The sequence below is a fragment of the Bos indicus x Bos taurus genome, chromosome 15 (assembly GCF_003369695.1).
Source record: "Bos indicus x Bos taurus breed Angus x Brahman F1 hybrid chromosome 15, Bos_hybrid_MaternalHap_v2.0, whole genome shotgun sequence".
Classification (NCBI taxonomy): domain Eukaryota; kingdom Metazoa; phylum Chordata; class Mammalia; order Artiodactyla; family Bovidae; genus Bos; species Bos indicus x Bos taurus.
The window spans coordinates 39,669,620-39,696,487 of record NC_040090.1 but is presented as its reverse complement, the minus strand read 5'-3'; the positions used below and the strand labels follow the sequence as shown (position 1 = coordinate 39,696,487).

General features: G+C 38.9%; 3 protein-coding genes across 3 annotated transcripts; all 3 read left to right on the top strand.

Annotated features, from left to right (window-relative positions):
• The first annotated feature begins 83 nt into the window (after window positions 1-83).
• LOC113904870 (olfactory receptor 10A3-like) lies at window positions 84-1,028 on the top strand. Its single transcript, XM_027561956.1, has one exon. The coding sequence runs from the start codon at window positions 84-86 to the stop codon at window positions 1,026-1,028; it is 945 nt and encodes a 314-aa protein (XP_027417757.1).
• A 5,106-nt stretch (window positions 1,029-6,134) lies between these two features.
• Window positions 6,135-7,079, top strand: LOC113905114 (olfactory receptor 10A3-like). The gene has a single exon (XM_027562110.1). The coding sequence runs from the start codon at window positions 6,135-6,137 to the stop codon at window positions 7,077-7,079; it is 945 nt and encodes a 314-aa protein (XP_027417911.1).
• Window positions 7,080-15,836: 8,757 nt separating this feature from the next.
• Window positions 15,837-16,787, top strand: LOC113905039 (olfactory receptor 10A3). Its single transcript, XM_027562078.1, has one exon. It carries the CDS (start codon window positions 15,837-15,839, stop codon window positions 16,785-16,787), a length of 951 nt encoding a protein of 316 aa, XP_027417879.1.
• Window positions 16,788-26,868: the final 10,081 nt, after the last annotated feature.

Genomic DNA, 26,868 nt, shown 5'->3' with positions numbered 1-26,868 from the left:
GATTGGTTTGGTTTAAGCTATTGGACTGTGACTTTGACCTTCCAAGCCATATTCGTAAGAACAACATATGCTTCACTGTTGACATGAAAAGACAAAACCAAAGCTCTGTGGTTGAATTCATCCTCCTGGGCTTTTCTAACTTCCCTGAACTCCAAGAGCAGCTCTTTGTGGTTTTCTTGGTGGTTTACCTGGTGACTCTGATGGGAAATGTAATCATTATAGTTGTCATCTCCCTGGAACAGAGCCTGCATGTCCCCTTGTACCTGTTCCTCCAGAACTTGTCTGTGGTGGATATGGGTATCAGTGCGGTCATTATGCCTGTTATGCTGGTGATCCTTTCCACTGAGAAGATGAGGATTTTTACAGCGGGCTGTTTTGCACAAATGTACTTCATTCTTCTTTTTGGTGTGACTGAATGTTTTCTTCTGGGGGCAATGGCTTTTGACCGATTTACTGCAATCTGCCATCCTCTGAGCTACCCAATGATTATGAACAAAATGGTTTTCATGAAATTAGTTACATTCTCATGGGTCTCAGGGATCACAGTGGCTACTATGCAGACCACATGGGTGTTTAGTTTTCCCTTTTGTGGCTCCAATGAAATTAATCATCTCTTCTGTGAGACTCCCCCAGTGTTAGAGCTTGCATGTGCAGACACCTTTTTGTTTGAGATCTATGCATTCACTGGCACCATTCTGACAGTTATTGTTCCATTCTCGTTGATACTCTTGTCTTATGTTCGAATTCTCTTTGCCATCCTGAAGATGCCATCAACCACTGGGAGGCAAAAGTCCTTTTCTACCTGTGCCTCCCATCTCACATCTGTTACCCTCTTCTATGGCACAGCCAGTATGACTTACTTACAACCCAAATCTGGCTACTCCCCAGAAACCAAGAAGCTGATGTCCTTGGCTTACACGTTGCTTACACCTCTGCTGAATCCACTGATCTACAGCTTGCGAAACAGTGAGATGAAAAGAGCTTTGATGAAATTATGGAGAAGAAAAGTGGATTTACATACATTCTGAGTGTGTTGAGAAACCTTGTGATAATTGATCTTGTCTGACTGCACTGTACTTAAATTTACTTATGGTGAAAATAGTTTACCTTCCTTTCTGTCAATGTATCAATCTGTTGAGTTCTCCAAGTCTGACAATCTATTAAGGAAATATATCTCTTTAGATGATGTATTCACATTCATTTTTCATAGATGTATAACTTTGATGACATATGATATAACAATTTATTTATCATTTCCTCTATTGTGAACATCCATGTTGTTACTGGACTATTGTCATTAAGATAAAACTTTAATAAAAAACTTGATCCATAGGTTCATATGTATTGACATTTTATTTCTGTATGATAGATTGCTCAAATTAAGCTTGAGGGGATGAAGAATATGTGTAGTTATAGATTTTAATAGCTGTTACAGAATAACTTTTCAAAATCTTTGTAACTCCTTTTGACTGATCTGAAGTCCCACTCTGGTGAACTACTGAAGTAGAACTTCAAGAGACCAACAAACAGATGAGATTTAATCTCTAGAGTGAAAACCTATCCCATGAACATGTAAAGAAAGTTGAGTTATTCTGGGAGACCAAACCATTCTACTTAAGGAACTCACACAAATTATAATTCAAAACAGAATTTCTCTTGTTTCTGTTCTACATATTTATCCAATGTTGGTGACTAGAGAACTCCATGGAAACTTCCTAAAGTCTTACTTGATAATATTCATATCTTTTTCACTTGTAGACCACAGTTTTTAAGACATTTTCTAAATTTCCCTTTGTTGGCCTAAAATGCCCCTGATACCTTTCTTATTAACAATAGATAATTTTTTTTCCTGTGGGAACCAATATGGTAAATAAATGAGCATATTTTCTATGGTTGCTGAGGCAGACCATAACTTGTGACCTTTCCAGCATGATTAATTTCTCATTTTGCAACATTTGGAAGCTTTAATGCTTGCTTCTAATTTTAATGTTGCTACTGAGTTGGACAGGACTTTGTGACTAAACAACTGTGAATAGAGAAGGACCCTTTCATTGAATTGCGTTACAGGAGCTCCTACTGTCCTTAGTTTCTGCTCCAGAGATATTAGTAAATGGGCAAAACATCCTTTGCATTAAAATTTTTTTTAAATTTTGGCAGAAAACAGTCTTTATGGACAACTATTTCTGCCAAAAATGAGTTGTGGAGATAGAAACCTGATTGTGTTTTTAAAAAAGGATCCCTGTGATGGGATTGATTGGGTATGAATCACTCAAAGTACGTATTAAGCAGACCTCCCTATGCCTGGTGAACTTGACACATTTGTGCTTGGGGTGTTATCCCACCATAATGAATGATATAAGAGGGATCCTTGAATTGGATTCTGTGATGAAAATCCCCTCTCCTCAGCATACGTGGTACATTTCCCACTGGACACAGATTAGATTGAATGAATTTCAAAGTGTTGTTGGCAAATTCATTGCTGCCAAGAGGGGTAAGCTTCCTTAGAGAATAGAGCAAACTGCTCAAGAAAAGCAGCAATAAGAAGTATACAACACACACACACACAAAGAGGTATACAAAGGGAACCTTCATTCTGGCCTCATCATTTGGTTCTGAACAAAGCCCAGCCTGCAGATTCATTAATCTCTTCACTCTTTTGCAACTGAGCCAATGGTCTCATTGTTCAAGATAGTTTAGGCCCTTGATTTCCACACATACTCAGTGAAATCAATAATTTGTGATTATTTTACAGAGAAAATAATGGAATTTGGGAGGTTAAAGTATTTGCTTAAATTATACAAACAAGTGTAGGCCTTTTGATTCCCAGTTTAAAAGGTCTGTTTGAAATCATTTGTAATGATATTTTTCTAAACAATTTAAAGTGGCTGTACATTTCTAGTACATATGATCAAAAAATTCTTGGTTGAAAGGGTAGGTGGGAGGGTACCCAGGCTTTTTACAAAGAGGCTTCCATTTTCTTGACCTCGCTTGTATTAGGCCCTGCATGAACTGTATGTTCTACCCAATCATTCCTCACCCTCTGGCTCACCTGCCTTTCCTCATGCCCTCACCCCACCATGCTCTTCTTTCCCCAGTTAAAACCTTTATTTAGTCTTTGTTTCTATCTGCTATTGGGAGATGTCATGGTGACACTGAATCTTGTGTGAGGAGGCGCTTGTTCCCTATAGGAATATGAGGGAGTGGTGCTCCAGGTTTAGCTCTCTTGAGCTTTCTCAACTGAAGGCCCAAGTTCAAGCCTCTTTAGCTATTGTGCAAAGACCTGAGGAAGCACATACAAATTGACTGCAAGTCCTCCAGGGATGGATTCTCTGGGGCATATGATTCAGTGTCATAATGTTCCAGATTCAGTGCGAAGTACACAGTCACTGAGTTGTGTTTATGGGAAGGTGGCTTCTGACTAGACGTGAAACTTCTGACAAAATAGTGAACTTTATTGTCAGAGTCTATAGGTAAGGAAGTAAAGGTTCTGCTGTGTGCTTGTTAGTGGGTTTTCCATTTGTAGTTCATCTTCTACTGATAGAGATACCATTGAAGTTATGTCTCAGTGCTCAGGAATTACTAGACACAGATAAAGCATTTGAATAAGTAAGACACTTTGGTGTTGATGCTGCTCAATTTCTTTTTTCTTTCAGAGAATAAGTTGGGGCAATAGACATGTGTACTTGGAATGCACTAATCCTGAAAACTTAGAAGATTGCAACTGGGAAGGAACTTGGTAAATAAGTCCAACTCCAACCTTTTTCACCTGGAAGGTTGACATGATCTTCCTAAGTATTCCATGTCAGAGAATAATCAAGAGAGCATTAGGATGTTCTAAGTTACAGAGAAAATGTGGAGCACTGATGGTTTGTTGCTCTTTCCATCGTGAACATTTTGTTTCATATATTCTTTTAATTAGTCCTTTACAGGTTTTCCACTTTGTTTATATGATACTCCAAGTTTTCTATTTTCAGTGCTTATCCACTTTTAAAATTTTTAGCTGAATACATATTTCTCTTTTTTCCCCAACTAGAAATGGGTTTAAATATTCGATCCTATTTTTATTGATTTAGGTGATTTTTGACAACCAAAATATAATTACTATGGTTGATACAGATATTTGATTTTAATACAAGACTATAGGCAAATTCAGATATATATAAGTCAACCCACCATGGCTGTCTGCTGATATTTTAATGATTGGTACCCAAGGCAACATTTTATGTTTTCAATTGCTCCTTCTGTCTTTCTGGATTCCTCATTTCCCACAGATGTCATTCCCTGGTTTTCAAACTATCACAGAAACCTAGAAGGCCTCCATTCTAGTGCTAAGTTGTCATCAATTACATTTTGACTTGAGTAAGTCGGCCTTCCTCCTGTCTAATTGCCCTTCCACCTCTGACTTCTTGTGATGTAGTTTTTCATCTCTCCTCATTTAGACTAACATTTTCCTCATTGAAAACTCTAAGACCATTGTAATTAATCTTGTTGCCCAATAGTGTTTATACTGATTTAGCTTGTCAAGTAGATAGAATATTCCTTAAAGGCAGAGTCTGCATTTTCCTAAATTTTGTTTTCATTTGTTCAAGAAAAAATTGGTTTTGCATTTGTTATGGGTCAGAAACTGTTGTAGGCATTCTTAATATAAAACATAATCTTTGCCCTCCTGGAGTTTATATTTAATGAAAGAATTATTGTGTATCTATACACATATATATGTATATGTCTGTATATATGTCCATGTCTGTATAGATGTATATATAAAAGTAGTAAATAAAATGTCTGTAGGAGATAATGAAAAAATAGAGCATGGTATGAGAGGTAGGAGTTAGAACTACTGGCTTAGGGAGTGAGGCCTTGTTTCCCATTTTAGGTTGTGCTCTCTGTTGAGCTCTGGTGTCCAAAGTGTGCCTTGGAGCATGGAGGCTTAAAAATGGCAGATGGTCAATCAATGTTGGTTGAATAATTAATGATTAATTGAACACTTTGATGAGAAATTTAATAGGAAGGAAGAAAGAGAGGACAGCAAAAGGGAACTAGAAGGGAAACTTTTAAATTATAAGTTTACAATGAGTAAAACATGAACATTTCCTTAAAACATATGATTACAAGGATATACCAATGAGAACTGTCCCCCCCACCAATTTCTCCTCTGGACAAATTTCTATGTATTTGTCCAGGTACAGTCTGAGCAAAAATCAAGTGTAAAGCAAATTCACATAGTTATGGATCACCGAAGGCAGGAACCTCAGAAATAAACCCTCCTTGTGTCTTTCTGCAGTGTTGTCACATTTAACCAAGCCATACACAGTCCTTTTGAACTAATCAATAGTTATAACAACTGCATATCATCTTTGTTATACTTAGACTTATTAAAATTTTATAAAATTATATGTGGGTTATCTTGTTCCTTTTGTGACTTCTTGAGACTATGTTTTTAATTAAAATTTTTAATCTGTTAACATTTTTATTATGGTACAATATATGTAACATAAGTTTCACTGTCAGTATATAATTCTGTAGCAGTAAGAACCTACTGTAATTTTATATTTAAGGAAGTTCAAATTGTCTTATCTTTTCCATTTTTGAAAATATTTAAATATTTCTCTGTCCAGAGCCTTTTGAATGAAATGATAGCCTTGGCCCACATTTACTTTTCATTTATGTGTCAACTTTCTCATCAGCACAAGCAGATATGAGCCTGGACACTTTATTTTTGTGGTCTTAAATTTCATATTTACATAAAATTAGGAAAATAGGTGATACCTTTAGAAATGTTATATAAGTGACATCTAAGTTACAATATATTCCTGCTTACTTTAACATTAAATTTAAATTCCAAATTATTAGTATGCAAGTTACAATACAACTTAGACATTATTTTGTGTATATCAGATAGGATTTCTAAGCTACAATAATTGGTCATTCTCCAAAATCGCCAAGCTTCTATCTAGAAATTTGCCAAAATTGCTAAATTTCTATCAGGATGGGCTTCTTTTTTCATCTTCTGCCCAGATTGTTTGGGGTGACTGCAGACCCTGACTCAGAGCTATTAGACTGTAACTTAGTACTATAATTTATACAATATGTTTTATAACTATGTTCTTCAAAACAATATATGCTCCACTGATGACATGAAAATGCAAAACCAAAGCTCTGTGGTTGAATTCATCCTCTTGGGCTTTTCTAACTTCCCTGAACTCCAAGAGCAGCTCTTTGGGGCTTTCTTGGTGGTTTGCCTAGTGACTCTGATGGGAAATGCCATCATCATAATTGTCATCTCCCTGGAACAGAGCCTGCACGTCCCCTTGTACCTGTTCCTGCAGAACTTGTCTGTGGTGGATATGGGTATGAGTGCGGTCATTATGCCTGTTATGCTGGTGATCCTTTCCACTGAGAAGATGAGGATTTCTATTTTGGGCTGCCTTGTACAAATGTATTTCATACTCACTCTTGGTGTGACTGAATGTTTTCTTCTGGGGGTAATGGCTTTTGACCGATTTGCTGCAATCTGCCATCCTCTGAGCTATCCAGTAACTATGAACAAAATGGTTTTCATGCAATTAGTTACATTCTCATGGATCTCAGGGATCACAGTGGCTACGGTGCAGACCACATGGGTGTTTAGTTTTCCCTTTTGTGGCTCCAATGAAATTAATCATATCTCTTGTGAAACTCCAGCAGTGCTAGAGCTTGCATGTGCAGACACCTTTTTGTTTGAGATCTATGCATTCACTGGTACCCTTCTGACAGTTATTGTTCCATTCTCGTTGATACTCTTGTCTTACATTCGAATTCTCTTTGCCATCCTGAAGATGCCATCAACCACTGGGAAGCAAAAGGCCTTTTCCACCTGTGCCTCCCATCTCACATCTGTTACCCTCTTCTATGGCACAGCAAGCATGACTTACTTACAACCCAAATCTGGCTACTCCCCAGAAACCAAGAAGCTGACATCATTGGCTTACTCTCTTCTTACACCTCTGCTGAATCCACTGATCTACAGCTTGCGAAACAGTGAGATGAAAAGAGCTTTGATGAAAATATGGCAAAGAAAAGTGGCTTTGCATACATTTTGACTTGCTGAGAAGCCATGTGATATATATTCACTGTCTGACCAAACTCTAATGTAATAATGATGAACTAGTTTATATTTCTTGATATAAATATATTTAATTTGTTGAGTTCCCCAAGTTTGAAAATATGTCAGGGGGCTCTCTGTTTCTAAAGGATATTCACATTCATTTTCTCTAGCTGCCTAAGTTTGATGACATATGATGTAAGAATTTATTTGCCTATTCCTCTATCATGTACATTCTAGTTTTACCAGATTATTGTCCTTAAGATGATGCTTTGATGAACAAGTAGTTCCATATGTTCATATTTACTAACATCTTATTTCTGTAGGACATAGGCCTGGGCCTCATGGGATGAAGAGTATGTGTGTTTATAAATTTTAGTAGCTTATTACAGAATTACTTTTCACAGTCACTATAAATTCTTCAGATGGACCTGAAGGCCCACTCTGCTGCACTAATAGGGTGGAATTCCACATACTAAGAATAGATGAGATTTTAATTTCTGGAATGAAAACTTGTTCCATGAATGTGTAAACAAGGGGCAGTTGTTTTGAGGAGACCAAACTGATTTCCTTCATGAACTCACACAGGTTATAATTCAAAATAGAGTTTCTCTTGGTATTTTTTCATGTATTTTTACAATAGAAATGGGACCTAAGAAGTGGCCCAAGGTGAAGAATTGATAGGACAAAGAAACAAAGTTTTGGGTGCTCATTCATAAAGAAATAATTGCTTGATATACTTTGTAGCCGTATTAATGGATACTTGCAGGTTTAGTATTTTTACATATTTTTGGAGAACTGAACCTTTTCTCATTATATAGTGACTCTTTTTTCCTATTACTGGATCTAGATTTGGGTCCACTTGCCCAGTGCACAGCAATGAAAATCTGTGAACATTAGATTGTTGTGAAAGAAAGCACAGGATTTATTGCAGGGTGCTAAGCAAAGGCAATAGGCAGCTCGTGCTCAAAAGACCTGAACTCCCTAATGGCTTTCAGGGAAGGATTTTTAAGATGATATGAAAAGGCGGGCCAGAGGGTGCATGATCAACTTGTGCATGATCAGATTGCTTGGTATCAAGGTGAAATTTTGAGCATCATCAACCTTCTGGTCAACTGGTCTTGGGACTATGTGCTGTGGTCAGCAGTTTCCATCTGGTAGGGGTCAGCTTTCTATCCAAACAACTTAGGAATGTGTGTCAGAGCTATATCTATATCTTTCAGGAAGCTAGGAGTCTAATCACTCTGCTATGTGGTTGATTTATAGTCAAAGTTATTACCAGTTTCCCAGTCTAACAGCTATTCTTTGTTACTACATGATCACATTTCATAATCATTAACTCTGGAGCCAGGATTTTGACACTTAGGGGAGGCCTGAAGCAAAGTCTTTTACTTCAAGACACAGGGGACACACACAGGGTGGGGAGTGGGGGCTATATACCCAAGAAGGTCCTGAAGAGTCCAGTTCAGTTTATCCCTAATAATACTTCATCCTCTGCAGTGGTTTTTTCTGGCAGTATTGGGTTGACAAAAAAGTTTGTTTGGTATTTTCCACAAGCTGGCTCTAGTAGCGCTTAGTTGTCTTTAACTTCATTTGAAACAATTGACGACAGAGGATGAGATGGCTGGATGGCATCACTGACTCGATGGATGTGAGTCTGAGTGAACTCTGGGAGTTGGTGATGGACAGGGAGGCCTGGAGTGCTGCGATTCATGGGGTTGCAACGAGTCGGACACGACTGAGTAAATGATCTGATCTGATCTGTGACAGTTGTCACATTAGTGTGCATTAAGAAAATGACACAACTGGTGAATTTTTGTGTAGTCACTTCAATACTGAAGATGGAAGAAAAAAGCAACATTTTTGGCTTACTATGCTTTATTATTTTAAGAAAGGTAAAATGCAACTAAAATGCAGAGAAAAGATTTGTGCAGTGTATGAGTTCTGTGACAGATTAAATGTGTCAAAAGTGGTTTGTGAAGCTTTGTGCCAGAGATTTCTCCATGGATGATGCTCTAGAGTTGGATAAACCAGTTGAAGTTGATAGCAATTAAATCAAGACATTAATTAATAACAATCAATGTTGTACCACATGGGAGATAGCTGACACACTCAAAATGTCCAAATCAAGCATTTAAAATGTTTTGTACCAGCTTATTTATGTTTATCACTTTGATGTTTGGGTTCCACATAGTTTAAGTGAAAAAACAAAAAAAAACAACCACCTTCTTGACCATATATCTGCATTCAATTCTCTATTTAAACGTAATGAAAATGTTCTATTTTTAAAACAAATAATGATGGGAGGTGAAAAGTGAATTTTATACAACAATGTGGGATGGAAGAGATCATGAGGCAAGTGAAAGGAACTACTACCAACCACGCCAAAGGCTGGTCTTCATCCAAAGAAGGTGATGTTGTGTATATGGTGGGATTGGAAGGAAGTCCTCTATTATGAGTTTCTTTGGGAAAACCAAATGATGAATTCCAGCAAGTACTGCTCCCAATTAGACCAACTGAAAGCAGCACTCAACAAAAGCATCCAGAATTAGTCAACAGAAAATGCATAATCTTCTATCGGGATACCACAAGACCACATGTTTCTTTGATTACCAGGCAAAAACTGTTACAGCTTGACTGGGAAGTTCTGATTCATCCACTGTATTCACCAGAAATTGCACCTTCAGATTTCCATTTATTTCGGTCTACAAAATTCTCTTAATAGAAAAAAATTTCAATTCCCTGGAAGGGTATAAAAGGCACCTGGAACAGTTCTTTGCTCAAAAAGATAAAATTTTCAGGAAAATGGAATTATGAAGTCGCCTGAAAAATGGCAGAAGGTAACAGAACAAAACAGTGAATATGTTGTTCGTTAAAAATTCCTGGTGAAAATGAAAAATGTGTCTTTTATTTTACTTAGAAACTGAAGGAACTGTGTAGCCCACCCAATAATATAAACCTGTCTTTATGATTTGGATGTATCTCTTCTGAGGAATATTGTGGAGACAAATAAATCAGGGTAGTAGAGTTGGGTTTGAGGTTCAATTTAAATAGGTTGATTTGGGAAGTTCTCCTGGAGAAGATACCCCTTGGGCAAAGGGACATGAGGGAGTAAGCGTTTTGGAAAGGAAGAGCCCATGTTAAGGAAAAGCAAAGCAATAACTGTGGGTGAGAACATAGCTGGGGATTCGAGAACTAGCAATACCTTGGTTGGATGAGAGTAAGCAAGGCGATGTAGTGGAGATGAGCTCCAAGAGCAATGAGGGAGCAGATCTTTTTTTTAAAAAAATTTTTATTTATTTTTGGCTATGTTGGGTCGTTTCAGTGCATAGGCGTCTCATTGTAGTGGCTTCTCTTGTCGCCGAGCATGGACTCTAGGGTGTGGGGGCTTCAGTAGTTTCAGTGTGTGGGCTCAATAGTTGTGGTTCCTGGGCTCTAGAGCACAGGCTCAACAGTCCTTGCTCATGGGCTTAGCTGCTTTACAGCATGTGTGATCTTCTCAGATCAGAGATTGTCTCCTGCATTGGCAGGCAAGTTCTTTACCACTGAGCTACCAGGGAAGCCTAGGGAAACAGATTTTAATCTATGTTTGTAAGTTTGACTTCTGCAGTGAGTGGGATAGGGTGCTTTAGGAGGGTTTGAGCAGAGGCATGGGAGGAAGAAGGGGGAAGTTCAGAGGCTATGGCAATAATTCAACTGGGAGACAAAAGGAACTTGGATCAGGATATTAGCTTTAGGAAGGGCGAGTGCATGCTCAATTGCTCAGTCATGTCCAGCTTTTTGTGACCCTATGGACAGTACCCTGGCAGGCTCCTCTGTCCATGGAATTTTCCAGGCAAGAATAGTAGAGTGGGTTGCCATGTCCTCTTCCAGGGGATCTTCTTAACACAGGAATAGAACTTGTGTCTCCTGCATCTCCTGCATTGGCAGATGGGTTCTTTACCACTGAGCCAACTGGGAAGCCCTTTTAAGAAGAGTGAGAATGTTCAAATTTTATACACCGTACTCAGAGCACTTTAGATAGATTATGGATTTACTATGAATTGGGAGGAAAAGGGGATGACAGAGGATGAGATGGTTGGATGGCATCACCGACTCAATGGACATGAGTTTGGGTAAACTCTGGGATTTGGTGATGGACAGGGAGGCCTCGTGTGCTGCAGTCCATGGGGTTGCAAAGAGTCAGACACAACTGAGCCACTGCACTGAACTGGGAAGAAAAGGGTTTCCCTGGTGGCTCAGATAGTAAAGAATCTGCCTGCAATGCTGGAGATGGGGCAGTTGAAATGAATTCAAGGATGACTCTTTGGTGTTTGGTTTGTGTAACTAGAAAATTTAAGCTACTACTACCTGAAATGGGGGGATGCTGAGGGTGAACAGAGTTTAGGACAAGACTAGAAATAAAATTTTGAAGACATTAATAAATGAAAATCTGGTCATTTAATTTAAAAGTTCATTTCTTAATAGTCTGTAGTTCATGTCCAACTTTGAGTTAGCAAAAGATAATTTCAGAATGTTTCTGAATTTCCAAGACCTTAGTTTCCTTTTGTTATATTTGGTTGTTGTTCTGCAGTTTTATTGCAAAGTGTATTACATGTGTGAGTGCCAAGAATTTGGATTTATTGATTGTTTTCTTTATGACAAACACATAATCCATTTTTATAAATATTTTATAAATATTTTAAGAGCAAAATAAGTTAGCCACAGAAAATGTGTTGTTTCTGACTTATATTTACTCTCTCATTATCATCTTATAGATAAAAATTTTATTATTAAAATATTCTCATTTCTATGTCTTTGTTGTCTATATTGTCAATCATTGAGGAAGGTGTGTTAAATCTCCAGATTATTATTTTCTTCAACTTAGTACTATTGCCTTTAAGATATAGCCTGATATTAATATTATTTCCTTTTTATCCCCTTTAGCTTGTATCTGCAATTTTTCTATACAGTTTTGATTGAATTCTAATGTACACATGGGAAAGTGTGCAAATCATAGCTCTACATATTGATGACTTCTCACAATCAGCACATCACCTGTGTTGCCACCATCTACAGCAAGAAATAGAATATTTCAGTATTTCAGAAGCCCCCATGGAGTTGATGGGGTATAAATCATATATTAAGTAGCATTTCCCATGCCTACTGCACATGACTGTCCCATAAATAGGGTGTTATCCCTATACTGAATGATTTGGAAATGTTCCTTGGATTGGATTCTGTAAAGAAAATCCTTTCTCCTCCAAGTAACTGGTACATTTCCCATGGCACAGAGGTTAGATGGAATGAACCTCTAAGTGTAGAGGGCAGCTTTATAATTTCCAGGAAAGGTGAGATTCCTTGAGAATGGAACAACCTACATCAGGAAAGCAACAATAAGAAGTAGACAAAGGGAACCTGCATTCTAGACTCACCATCCAGTTCTGGACAAAGCCAAACCTGCAGATTCATTCACTCTTCACTCTTCTGGGACTGAACCAATGGCTCTAATTGTACAAGACAGTTTAGACTCATCCTTGAGTCCCTTGATTTTCACAAATATGCAGTGGATATCAAAAATGTTAATGATTATTTTACAGAGAAAGTAATATAATCAGGAAAGTTAGATGATTTGCTCAAATTAGACAAACTAGTCCAGATTTTTTGACTGCTGGCTTAAAGATTCTGTCAATGAAACAAATTTTAATTACATTTTTCTCATAAAATTTTCAGGGGCTCTATATTTCTACTACAAAAGATAAAAAGTTCTTGTTGGGTGAGAGAGCATCCAGGCTTTTTATTTTGCAAAGAGTCTTCTATCTACTTATTTCCCACTACTGCACTAACTGTTTTTCCCACCACTAACTTATTTCCCACCGCTGCACTAACTGTACAGTCCATCCAGTCATTCGTTGCCCTCTGGCTCACCTGCCTTTGCTCACACCCTCTCCCCACCACTCTCTTCTTTCCCCATTTTCATCCTTTATTCAGCCATTGTTTCCACTTCCTGTTGGGAGATGTCTTGGTGAAGCTGAGTTTCTTGAGTGAGAAGGTATTTATTCCCTGTAGGAATACAAAGGAGTGGTGCTCCAGTTTAGCCCTCTTGGGCTTTCTTACCTTAAGGGCCAAGTTCAAACCTCCTTGGTTATCATGTGAAAATACAAGAAGGCATGTATAAAGTGATTGCAAGTTCTCCAGGGATGGATTCTCCAGGGCATGTGATTCAGTGTCATATAATGTTACAGCACCAACGCACAGAATCTCTGACTTGTATTTATGAGAAGGTGGCTATTAACTGGAGGTAAAATATCTAATAAAGTAGTGTGAACTTTAAATTGACAGAGCCAGTAGGTACGAAAATGAAGGTTCTGCTGTGTGCTTGTTAGATTTTCACTTACAATTCATCTTCATCTTATAGTTGAAAATGCTGTTGAAGTGATGTCTCGGTGCTCAGGAATCACTAGACACAGATCAAACATTTGAATTGGTAGACTCTTTGGTGTTGATGCTGGTCAATTTCTTTTTCTTTTCAGAGAAAAATTTTTGGTAGTAATTAGAGACGTAAATACTTTTCATGCACTAATCATCAAATCTTAGAACATTGCAACTGAAAGGGAATTTGGTAAACGAGTGATCTGCCCAAGTATTCTATGTCAGAGGGTTATCAAGACAAGATTATAATCTTCTAAGTTATAAATAAAATGTGGATCATGTGTGGTTATTTGCTCTTTCCATCATGAGCAGGCTTTTAAAAAGTCCTTTAAAAGTTTTCCATTTTGTGTATATAATATTCTAAATGTTCTAGTTTAAAAACCTATCCACTTTAAAATATTTGGAACTGAATACACATTATTTTTTTCTCTGTTAGAAATTTAGGTATTTGATCCTGCAGTTTAAATTACTAAATTTAGGAGAATCTTTACATACAAATAAAATTATTATGGATGATACAGACATTGATGTTAATATATGATTAAGGTCAAATTCAGGAATAAGTTAGCTTGCCTTCTACTGTCTGCTTATGTGATACTGATCTGTACTGAAGACTTGTTTTCTGTCCTTTTCATCTGACACAGTGAACTTCCACTGGTTTTCAAGATATCATACAATGATTGGTAGGTCTTGATTCTAGTGTAAGTTGTCATCAAATGCCTTTTCACTTGAGCAATTCAGTCTCACTCACATCTTGATCTTTCCACCTGATGTATCTTCCACACTTGACACCTGTAATTATGGTTATTCACTTTCCTTTTCCATTTAGAAGTAATGTTTTTCTCATTGAAATATCTAAAACACTTATTACTCTTGCTTCCCAATAGGATGGTGTGCTGATGTTATTTTTCTTTCTGGCACTCTATGCCTTTAAAATACTGTCTCGATTTCCTGTTTTCTGTATTCATCACATATTTGTTTAGCATATATTATGGGTCATGGATTCTTATGGGTATTGTGAATACAACAGAGAACAAAAGAAAATCTTTGCCTTCCTGGAGTTTTCACACTGGAGATGTTGGGCAAGACATAAATGATAGAAGTTAGAAGGTGCTGAGGTATATGAGTGAGTAAGTGGAAGTCACTCAGTTGTGTCCGACTCTTTGGGACTATACAATCCATGGACTTCTCTAGGCCAGAAAATACTGGAATGAGTAGCCTTTCCCTTCTCCAGTGGATCGTCTCAACCCTGGGATCAAATGCAGGTCTCCTGTGTTACAGGTGGATTCTTTACCAGCTGAGCCACAAGGGAAGCCCAAGAATGCTGGAGTGGGTAGCCTATCCTTTCTCCAGCAGATCTTCCTGACCCAGGAATCAAATGCTACTTCATGTTGTCAGCTCTTTGTTGACCTGTGAAATCAAAAGTTCCACAGATTATTGAGCCTAGAAAATGGTAGATGTTCTTTCTGTGTTTGTTGAATAAGAAATAATGAAATGAACTTTTTGATGAACCTAGTGATAGAGTAGGGAAAGAGAGAGAGGAAAGGAGGGAGGGAGGGAAAAAGAATCTTTAAAATCACTGTTTCACAATTTTCAAAACTTAGATGTTTTTCTTAAGTCATTGCGGTTCACAAGAATGGGCCATGGTGAAGCTAGTATCAACACAATTTGCCATGACCAGTTGAGGAAGTTATCAATAAACCTGAAGTCAATTATTCACTTAGTTTACAGATCATTGAATGTAAGTAATACTACAACCTCCATTGTATGCTTCTGCAGATTGTTGTCACATTTAACTGAGTCACATACAACAATTTTTAACCTATGAATATTTGTAATAAACATGTATCAACTGCGCTGTAACTTTAAATTGTTTGGTTGTTATAAAACTTTTTTGGGTATCTTTTTCCTTTTGTCACTTTTGATACTTTATTTTCTGTGGTATTAGATTTCATACTTATATAAAATTGGGGAAACTGACAGCAACGTAATAGGAATGTGACATAAGTAATTTACGTTTGCTTTCAAGTTATGCTAAAATATCAAAATATATAGTGTATGAATTGCACTAGAAAATAAGAACTTTGATATTATTTTGTGCTATTCTGATAAGATTTATAAGCCAGAAGTGTCCATTCTCCTTTTATATTTGAAAGATACATTTATTTCTTGTAACCGGCCATTTTTCAAAATTGCCAAAATAACTTCTGTCAAGATAACGTCCTCTTTACAGCTTTCATCAGGATTATTTGAGGTGAATGGAGACCTAAACTCTCTATTATTGGATTGTGGCTTCATAATTTACATTTTTTTGCCATAAAATATTACATGCTGTACTACCAAAATGAAAAGGCAAAATCAAAGCTCTGTGGTTGAATTCATCCTCTTGGGCTTTTCTAATTTCCCTGAACTCCAAAGGCAGCTCTTCCAGGTTTTCTTGGTTATTTACCTGGTGACTCTGATTGGAAATGCCATCATTATAGTTGTCATCTCATTGGAACAGAGCCTCCATGTTCCCCTGTATCTATTTCTCCTGAACCTGTCTGTGGTGGAAGTAGGTTTCAGTGCAGTCATCATGCCTGAGATGCTGGTGGTCCTCTCCAGTGAAAAAACTGTGATCACTTTTGCAGGCTGTTTTTCACAGATGTATTTTATTCTTCTTTTTGGTGGGACTGAATGTTTTCTTCTGGGAGCAATGGCTTATGACCGATTTGCTGCCATCTGCCATCCTCTGAGCTACCCAGTGACTATGAACAAAAGGGTTTTCATGAAATTGATTACATTCTCATGGGTCTCAGGGATCATAGTGGCTACTGTGCAGACCACATGGGTGTTTAGTTTTCCCTTTTGTGGCCCCAATGAAATTAATCATCTTTCATGTGAGACTCCCCCAGTGTTAGAGCTTGCATGTGCAGACACCTTTTTATTTGAGATCTACGCATTCACTGGCACCATTTTGATTGTTATGGTTCCTTTCCTGTTGATACTCTTGTCTTACGTTCGAATTCTCTTTTCCATCTTAAAGATGCCATCAACCACTGGGAGGCAAAAGGCCTTTTCCACCTGTGCCTCCCATCTCACATCTGTTACCCTCTTCTATGGCACAGCCAATATGACTTACTTACAACCTAAATCTGGCTACTCCCCAGAAACCAAGAAGCTGATGTCCTTGGCTTACTCTCTTCTTACACCTCTGCTGAATCCACTGATATATAGCTTGCGCAACAGTGAGATGAAAAGAGCTTTGATGAAATTATGGCAAAGAAAAGTGGATTTACATACATTTTTAAATTAACTTTTTATTTTGAGATAATTATAGACTTACATGTAGTTACAAAAAATAACAGAGATCTCTAATGTTCAGTTTAGAAGGTTCTTTATATATTATAAATACTAGTTCTCTGTTGGATATATAATTTGCAAATATTGTTTTTGTATTTAAATTAATTAATTAATTAATTTTAATTGGACGCTAATTACTTTACAATATTGTAGTGGTTTTTGCCATACATTGACATGAATCAGCCATGGGTATACATGTGTTCTCCATCCTGAACCCCCCTCCCACCTCCCTCCTTATACCATCCCTCAGCGTCATCCCAGTGCACCAGCCCTGAGCACCCTGTCTCATGCATTGAACCTGGACTGGCGATCTATTTCACATAAGATAATATAGATGGATTTACATACGTTTTGACTGTGCTGAGAAGCCATGTGATATTGGTCACCGCTGCTGCTGCTGCTAAGTCTCTTCAGTCGTGTCCGATGCTGTGTGACCCCATAGATCGCAGTCCACCAGGCTCCCCCGTCCCTGGGATTCTCCAGGTAAGAACCCTGGAGTGGGTTGCCATTTCCTTCTCCAAGGCATGAAAGTGAAAAGGGAAAGCGAAGTCGCTCAGTCGCGTCCAACTCTTAGTGACCCCATGGTCACTACTACTAAACTCTATTTAAATGTAATAATGGTAAAAATAGTTCACATTTCTTGATATGAATATATTTAAAGTTCTCCAAGTTTGAAAATATAGCAGGGATCTCTCTCTTTTGACAATGTGCTGTTGTCCTTATTTTTCATTGATACATAATTTTTGATGACTTTTAATATAATTGTTCATCTGTTACTGTATCAGTTCAGTTCAGTCACTCAGTCGTGTCCGACTCTTTGAGACCCCGTGGACTGCACACGGCAGGCCTCCCTGTCCGTCACCAACTCCCAGAGTTTACTCAAACTCATGTCCATTGAGTCAGTGATGCCATCCAAGCATCTCATCCTCTGTTGTCCCCTTCTCTTCCTGACTTCAATCTTTCCCAGCATCAGGGTCTTTTCAAATGAGTCAGTTCTTTTCATCAGTAGGCATCTGTTACTGTATATGAATACCAAATCATCACTGTGCTATGGTCATTTAAACAAAGCTCCAATGAACACCTACTTGCATATGTTCAGGTATACTGATGTTTTATTTCTCTATGATACATTCCTCAAAGTGGGCCTGATGGGATGAAGATCAATTGTGCTTATAGATTTTAATAGCTATTATAGAATTACTTTTCAAAATGTTTGTAGTTCTGTCAGGTAGACTTAAAGGCCCACTCTGTTGCAGTAATAAGGTAGAGCTTAAAGAGATCAATAAATAGTTGAGGTTTATATTTTTGGAGTGAAAGCTGTTCCATGAATAAGTAAACAAAGTGCAGCTGTTTGGGGGAGATAGACATGGCTCTCATTCATGGGCTGAAACAGGTTATAATTCAGAAGAGTATTTCTCTTGGTATTTTTCAAGATGCTCATCCAATGTTGGTGACCAGAGGACTCCATGGGAACTTTCCTGAAATACCACTTGATAGTACTGGTACCTTTTCCCTTATAGGCATCTATTTTTAGAGATTTGTATTAAATTTGCTTTTGTAGGCCCATACTACCTCTAGACACTTTGTTTATAAACAATGGGTAATTTTTTTTTAATTGTGTGAAAGTAATATGATTAACTAATTGGGCATATTTTCAATGATTCTTGAGTCACATCACTGTGTGGTCTTTCTCAGCATGAATTATATCCCAAATTACAATATTTGAAACATTTCATGCTTGCTTCATATTTGAATGTTTCTATCAGTGAATAAAGAGGGACCATTTATTGAATCTATATCATATGAGCTCTTACAGTCCTTAATTTCTGCTCTTGGAATGATAATGAAAAGGTAATACATTATTTCCATTCAAAGCTGTCACTCAATTGTGAAAAAAATGTTTTAATTGCTATTACCTCTATTAAAATCAGAAATATAGGTATAAAATTGATTGGATTTTCACAATGAAATTTCATCATCAAATATTTGAAATTAGTTTGAGTAATATTTGAATGTTGTATACTTTTCAGTAGGGCATTAAACAGGCATATACAAATTCTTCCAACAGGCTCTGTTTCTGTTTTTCCAAAATATCTCAAAAGACTATCATTTGAAATATATGTTGTAGAAATCACAGTAAGAAAAGAGAGAGAAAGCAACAAGAAGTCTAAATAAATAATGGCTAAAAATATTTCAAACTTAGGGAGAGAAATGAACAGCCAGATTCATGATGATGGAAAGTGCCCAAATAGGTTGAGCTGATTGACCAAGACACATTATAATGAAATTGTCAAGATTTGAAGACAAAGAGAGAATTTTGAAAGAAGCAAGAGAAAGTGATTTGACACATAAAAGGTTTTCCACTTAAGATGGATTTCTCAATAGAAACTTTGCAGGCCAAGAGAGAATGGGATGATATAGTCAAAATGTTATAAGAAGGAAAAAAAGAAAACACTGACAAATAGGAGCATCCAGCAAAGCATCCTTCACAAATGTAGAAGACTTATTTTCCCCCCAAAAAAACAAAATGAGGGAGTTCATTACCATTCGAATTAGTAATCTGAGGGGTAAGGTAAAATGAAAGGATATTGACAATGTGAACATAATATAAAAAACAAAAATGGAGTTAAGTACATTGTAAACTTCAGGTTCTCCAGTATACTAATAGTAATCTATGAATCACTTTCAACTCTTATTAAAAATAACTATAGGGGGGAGGAGCTAAGATGGTGGAGGACTAGAATGGGGAGACCACTTTCTCCCCCACAAATTCATGAAAAGAACATTTAAACGCTGAGTAAATTCCACAAAACAACTTCTGAATGCCAGCAGAGGACATCAGGCACCCAGAAAAGCAACCCATTGTCTTCGAAAGGAGGTAGGAAAAAATATAAAATACAAAAAAAGAGACAAAAGAGGGAGGGACGGAGCTCCGTCCTGGGAAGGGAGTCTTAAAAAGAGAGAAGTTTCCAAACACCAGGAAACACTCTCACTGCCGAGTCTGTGCCGAGCGTTGGAAGCACAGAGGGCAACATATGGGGAGGAAAAATAATTAAACAATTAAAACCCACAGATTACGAGCCCAGCGGTAACTCCCCCAGCAGAGAAGCAGTGCAGACGCCTGCACGTGCCACTAGCAAGTGGGGGCTGGGCAGGGAGGCACGGGCTGCATCCCTTAGAGTAAGGATCAGGCCTGAATGCCCGGAGCGCTATCTGAGCGAACTAATTTGGGCTAGCAAACCAGACTGTGGGATAACTACCATGCCAAAAGCCAGCCCTAACCTAAGACACCACCAGGCCCGTGCACGGAACAAAGGACTGAACAGAGATAGCCGGCTGCAAACCATCCCCTTCCTGTGACAGGCAGCCAGACCTGGAAGGGGGCAATTGCAGCCCCAGAGAGACATTATCTACAAAACTGTAAGCAGGCTTCTTTGCTAACTAAGACTTCTTGGGGTTCTGGACGGTCAATATCCACCTGAGAAGGTGCGCTGGTTGTACACCCGGAAAACCGAGCAGAGGGGAGGAGATAAGTCACAGCAACTGTGCTCGCCAAACACCTCATCACCTGAGCTGCTCGGACCTGGGAAGGGCACAAAACGCAGGCCCAACCGAGTCTGTGCCTCTGAGGACTACCCGAGTGCCTGAACCTGAGTGGCTTGTACCTGGGAGGTGCAAGCAGCCCAGGGCCGGCCTCAGATGGTTCCTGGCGGAGCAACCTAGAGCCTGAGCAGTGTGGGTAGGGAGGCTACACGCGCCGTGAACAGGGGCAGGCCCAGTGTGGCTGAGGCACTGCGAGCACACGCCAGTGTTATTTGTTTGCAGCATTCCTCCCTCCCCACAGCGTGACTGAACAAGCGAGCCTAAAAAAAAAAAAAGTGTCTACCACCGCCCCCTTTCTATCAGGGCGGAAGTCAGACACTGAAGAGACCAGGAATCGCCTTGGAAGCGACAGGCAATAGATTAAAACCCTGTCGTTAGTACCGACTACATAGGAAGGGGCCTATAGATCTTGAGAAATATAAGCCAGACCAAGGAACTAGCCAAAAATGAACTGAACCCACAATACCCACAACAAACACCAGAGAAAGTCCTAGATATATTTTTACTATTTTTACAATCATTCTTTCTTTCCTTTTTTTTAAATTTTTTAAAAAATTTTAAGTCCTCTATTACTCCTTTAATTCTCACTTTTATAACCTACTATTACTTTGCAAAAAAAACAAGACCCTATTTTTTTTAAAAGCAAACTTCATATATATTTTTTAAATAATTTTTGTGACCTTGTTTTTCTTTCTTTTTCTCTCTTTTTTTTTTTTCTTCTTTTCTTTAACATTGTATTTCTGAAATTCCAAACTCTACTCTAGATTTTTAATTTATGCTTTTTGGTATTTGTTATCAATTTTGTACCTATATTTTCTGTATAATTTTTGTGACTTGGTTTGTTTTTGTTTGTTATTTTCCTCTCTTTCTTCTTCTTCTTCTTTTCTTTAACACTGTATTTTTGAAATTCCAAACTCTACTCTAGATTTTTAACTTTTGCTTTTTGGTATTTGTTATCAATTTTGTAGCTATATTTTCTTTATAACTTTTATGACTTTTTTTTTCTCTCTTTCTTTTCCTTCTTCTTTTCTTTAACATTGTATTTTTGAAATTCCAAACTCTACTCTAGATTTTTAATTTTTGCCTTTAGGTATTTGTTACCAATTTTGTACCTTTAAGAACCCAATCTTCAGTACCCATTTTTTACTTGGGAGTGAGATTACTGGCTTGACTGCTGTCTCCCACTTTGGACTCTCCTTTTTCTCCACCAGGTCGCCTGTGTCTCCTCCCTAACCCCTCTCTACTCTACCCAACTCTGAATTTCTGTGTGTTCCAGATGGTGGAGAACACTTAGGGAACTGATTACTGGCTGGATCTGTCTCTCTCCTTTTCATTCCCCCCTTTTATCCTCCTGGCCACCTCCGTCTTCTTCCTCCCTCTTCCCTTCTCTGTATAACTACGTGAACATCTCTGATCGGTCCAGTTGAGGAGTGCACATAAGGAAGTGATTACTGGCTAGCCTGCTCTCTCCTCTATTGATTCCACCTCATCTCTTTCGGGTCACCTCTAACTCCCTCCTCCCTCTTCTCCTCTCCATGTAACGCTGTGAACCTCTCTGGGTGACCCTCACGGTGGAGAAACTTTTCATCTTTAACCTAGATGTTTTATCAATGGTGCTGTATAGAAGGAGAAGTTTTGAGACTACTGTGAAAATAAGACCAATAACTGGAAGCAGGAGGCTTAAGTCCAAACCCTGACTCAGGGACTTGCCGAGGTCCAGCCCCAGTGGATCCAGGGAATTCGAAGGGGAGATGGCATCGGCGATCAGGAAACAACAGTTTATTTAAATGTTAATTAAAGATATAAAAGTGGTTAAATAAGGATAGCTCAGTGAGGAAATTCAGTGGAGAAAAGAGGCTGAATAATTCAGCCAGAAGGTGAGAGAAAGAACGAAATGGGGAGACCAAGTTTCGGTGAACAAGGCTCGCACTTTATTTTCCAAAATAGTTTTTATACCTTAAGTTATGCATAGAAGATAATGGGGGAAGGGGTAGAGTCATGCAGTAAGCCAGGCTTTCTTCCTGCAAACTTATCATATGAAAAAGTTTAGGTGATTTGCATCATCTTCTGGCCTGGAGGCCTGTTAACATTTTAAGACCCTTTCTTCAGAAAACTTATTTTTCTCTAAAGGTGATTAGTCAGGCGTCACCCTCCAAAAGCATTAGATAAAGTTGCATTCCTATAGGGCAAAGGTGTGGTGGGCTATAACAAGAAAAAGAATTAACTCAAGGGTCCCAGGTTACAAACATTAAAGCTACTACTTACACCAATTATATTAATCAATACACTGCCAGGGACACAGCAGGTAAGGGATATGGAAACTTAGCAGCAAACATTGGCCCAAAAAGTGAAAAGCCCTTCACCAATACAATTTCTAATCAATCTTTTAACTGCTCAAAGGAATCTGTATTTAGACAGTTTAGAACATCTCATGCCTCTCACAGTTGGGAGGCTCTGAACAATCACATGTGGCCAGAAAAACCTATTCAGGTAGGCTAGAGGACTTCCAAAGGAGTTTGTAGTTTGAAACACTATCACACCCAGGAACTTTATTAACTGGAGCTGTAAGTTAACTCTTTTTCAGAGAGAGGTGGTGGGGGACAGCCCCCCACAAAGTCAGAGGTGTAGGTGAGAGCACAAAGCAGAAAGTAAGCAGACTCTGATTTTGGGGGTAGATGCTCAAGAATTTCCAGGGGGACTCCTGAGGCTCGATCCCGCCTTTGTGTATGCCAGCCTCCTTCCTCATGACCTTTGCCATGGGCGGAGCTCCTCACGCCGGCTCCCAGCAAGGGAACATTAATAAACAGGAGCTCATCAAATGCCTCCATACCTACACTGAAATCAAGCACCACACAAGGGCCAACAAGTTCCAGGAAAAGACATACCAAGCAAATTCTCCAGCAACACAGGAACACAGCCCTGAGCTCCAATATACAGGCTGCCCAAAGTTACTGTAAAACCATAGACATCTCATAACTCATTACTGGACACTTCATTGCACTCCAGAGAGAAGAAATCCAGCTCCACCCACCAGAACACTGACACAAGCTTCCCTAACCAAGAAACCTTGACAAGCCACCTGTACAAACCCACACACAGCGAGGAAACTCCTCAATAAAGAGAACTCCACAAACTGCCAGAATACAGAAAGGACACCCCAAACTCAGCAATATAAACAAGATGAAGAGATAGAGGAATACCCAGCAGGTAAAGGAACAGGATAAATGCCCACCAAACCAAACACAAGAGGAAGAGATAGGGAATCTACCTGATAAAGAATTCCGAATAATGATAGTGAAATTGATCCAAAATCTTGAAATCAAAATGGAATCACAGATAAATAGCCTGGAGACAAGGATTGAGAAGATGCAAGAAAGGTTTAACAAGGATCTAGAAGAAATAAAAAAGTCAATATATAATGAATAATGCAATAAATGTGATCAAAAACACTCTGGAAGCAACAAATAGTAGAATAACAGAGGCAGAAGATAGGATTAATGAATTAGAAGATAGAATGGTAGAAATAAATGAATCAGAGAGGATAAAAGAAAAACGAATGAAAAGAAATGAGGACAATCTCAGAGACCTCCAGAACAACATTAAATGCTGCAACATTTGAATCATAGGAGTCCCAGAAGAAGAAGACAAAAAGAAAGACCATGAGAAAATAATTGAGGAGATAATAGTTGAAAACTTCCCTAAAATGGGGAAGGAAATAATCACTCAAGTCCAAGAAACCCAGAGAGTCCCAAACAGAATAAACCCAAGGTGAAACACCCCAAGACACATATTAATCAAAGTAACAAAGATCAAACACAAAGAACAAATATTAAAAGCAGCAAGGGAAAAACAACAAATAACACACAAGGGAATTCCCATAAGGATAACAGCTGATCTTTCAATAGAAACTCTTCAAGCCAGGAGGGAATGGCAAGACATACTTAAAGTGATGAAGGAAAATAACCTACAGCCCAGATTATTGTACCCAGCAAGGACCTCATTCAAATATGAAGGAGAAATCAAAAGCTTTACAGACAAGCAAAAGCTGAGAGAATTGGTCAACTGCAAGCGACTTTCTGTGAACTCAGTACACATTTGGTGAAATCGGTTCCCTGGTAGGGATCTTGGGAACCCTGTGCCGCCTTGAGGTATAGCGAGCTGGGTAGGCGCTGGTACAGCTGTCCTGAGACGGATCTGAGGCTTGGCGTGGGCTCCATTCGGCCAGAATCTGTCTCCATGCTGGAACAGGAGCTGCCGTGCCCGGGCCCCTCCTTTGCCTACAGACTCGGCTGGAACGGCTGCGTTGATGAGTACGATTGAGGGCCCTGTGACCTTTGAGGACATGGTTGTGTACTTTTCCCAGGAGGAATGGAGGCTCCTTGATGAGGCCTAGAGATGCCTGTACCATGATATCATGCTGGAGACCTTTGTACTGGTTGTATCCTTGGGTTGTTGGCATGGAATAAAGGTCAAGCAGAGAACTTCAGAGCAGAATGTTTCTGTAGAAGTGCCACAGAGAAATAACTCAAAGATAGACCTCTCCACCCAGACTCTCCCTGGGTCATGTGTAGCCTGAATGTAGAAGGTGGTGTATGTGTAGCTGAGGACATGGGAATAAACCCTGGCCAGACCCTGTGTGGAGCAGGTTTGAAATTTCAGCAGAACAGTGGAGATAAACTCTTTAGAAGAGACGTGGGTAAGGCCTTTATGAAGAGATGCACAGTCCATGCACTGGGGAAGGCTTTTATGTGCTGTGAGGCTAGGAAGGATTTCCCTGGTATCTCTCACTATTTCCAGCACTAGATTTTTTTTTTTTTCATCTTTTTTTAAAAATTTTATTTTATTTTTAAACTTCACAATATTGCATCAGTTTTGCCAAACATTGAAATGAATCTGCCATAGGTATGCCTGTGTTCCCCATCCTGAACCCTCCTCCCTCCTCCCTCCTCCCTCCCTGTGCCCTCCCCCTGGGTTGTCCCAGTGCACCAGCCCCAAGCATCCAGCACCATGCTAGATTAAATTGCAAAAGGGCACTGAGTTTTTAGAACTTTCTCATAATGGACAAAGGCAGCGTAAATGCCACGAATGTGGGAAAACCTCCCAAAAGTCCAAGCTTGCTCAGCACCAGAGAGTCCACACTGGAGAGAGGCCTTATGAATATGCTAAATGTGGGAAAGCCTTCAGCTATAAATATATATTTGTTTAGCACTGGAATGTCCACACTAGAGAAAGGCCTTATGGGTGCAGTGAATGTGGGAAAGCTTTTAGTGACAAACATGTACTTGTATGGCACCAGTGAATTCACACTGGAGAAAGGCCTTACAAGTGCAATGAATGTGGGAAATCCTTCTGTTGCAAATACAGACTTACTCAGCATCAGAGAGTCCATGTCCATACTGGTGAGAGGACTTACGAGTGCTCCAAATGTGGGAAAACCTTTACCTGTAAACCCATACTTTTTAAGCACCAGAGAATCCACACTGGAGAAAGGCCTTACAAGTGCAACGAATATGGGAAAGTCTTTAGGTGTAATTCCAGCTTTTTTATATAGAAGAATTCATACAGGAGAAAAGCCTTATGAAGGTAGGGAGTGTGGAAAGCTATTTAGCCAAAGCTCCCAACTGTTGTACACCAGAGAACTCACACTGGAACCAAGCCATATGATTGTAGTGAATGTGGGAAAAGCTTCACCACTAAAAGCAAACTTGTTCAGCACCAGAGAGTTCACACTGGAGAGAGGCCTTATGAATGCAGTGAATGTGGAAAAGTCTTTAGGTTCATATCCAGCCTCAGTAAACATAGAAGAGTTCACACTGGAGAAAGGCCTTACAAGTGTAGTGAATGTGGAAAGTTCTTTAAGCGAAGCTCCCACCTTAAAGTCCACTACAAAATTCATACTTGAGCAAAGACGTATTACGAGTGCAGTGAATGTAGGAAATGTTTTAGCCAAAGCTCTACTCTCATTACGCATCTGAGTTCACACCAGAGAAAAACCACACAAGTGCACTAAATGTGGAGAAGTCTTTAGCCAAAGCACCCAACTTAATTAACACCAAAAAGTTCACACCACAGAAGTGCAGCACCAGCACAGCAAGTGGGGGAGTATTTTTTGTCAAATGTGTGCTCTAACTCAGCGCCAGAACCTAACAGCCCATAGAGTAGTGTAGTGACTGTAAAAAAGCTTTGAGCCGAAGGTCTAACATTGTTTGTCATCAGAACACTCGTACTAGAGAAAGGCCTTCAAATGAGATGAGGAGAAGAGAATGAGCTGTTGCCTTAGTTAATACATCTTACTGAACTGGCTCTGTGATGGACTTCTCAACTGTAAGTTGAATGTCACCTGTGTGCACAGCCCTAATGTGGAGATGGTCTGTGGGTAGCCAGTTCCTAGGAAACTTTGAAGAGCTAGGCTGTGACCTTCCAGGGCTCTT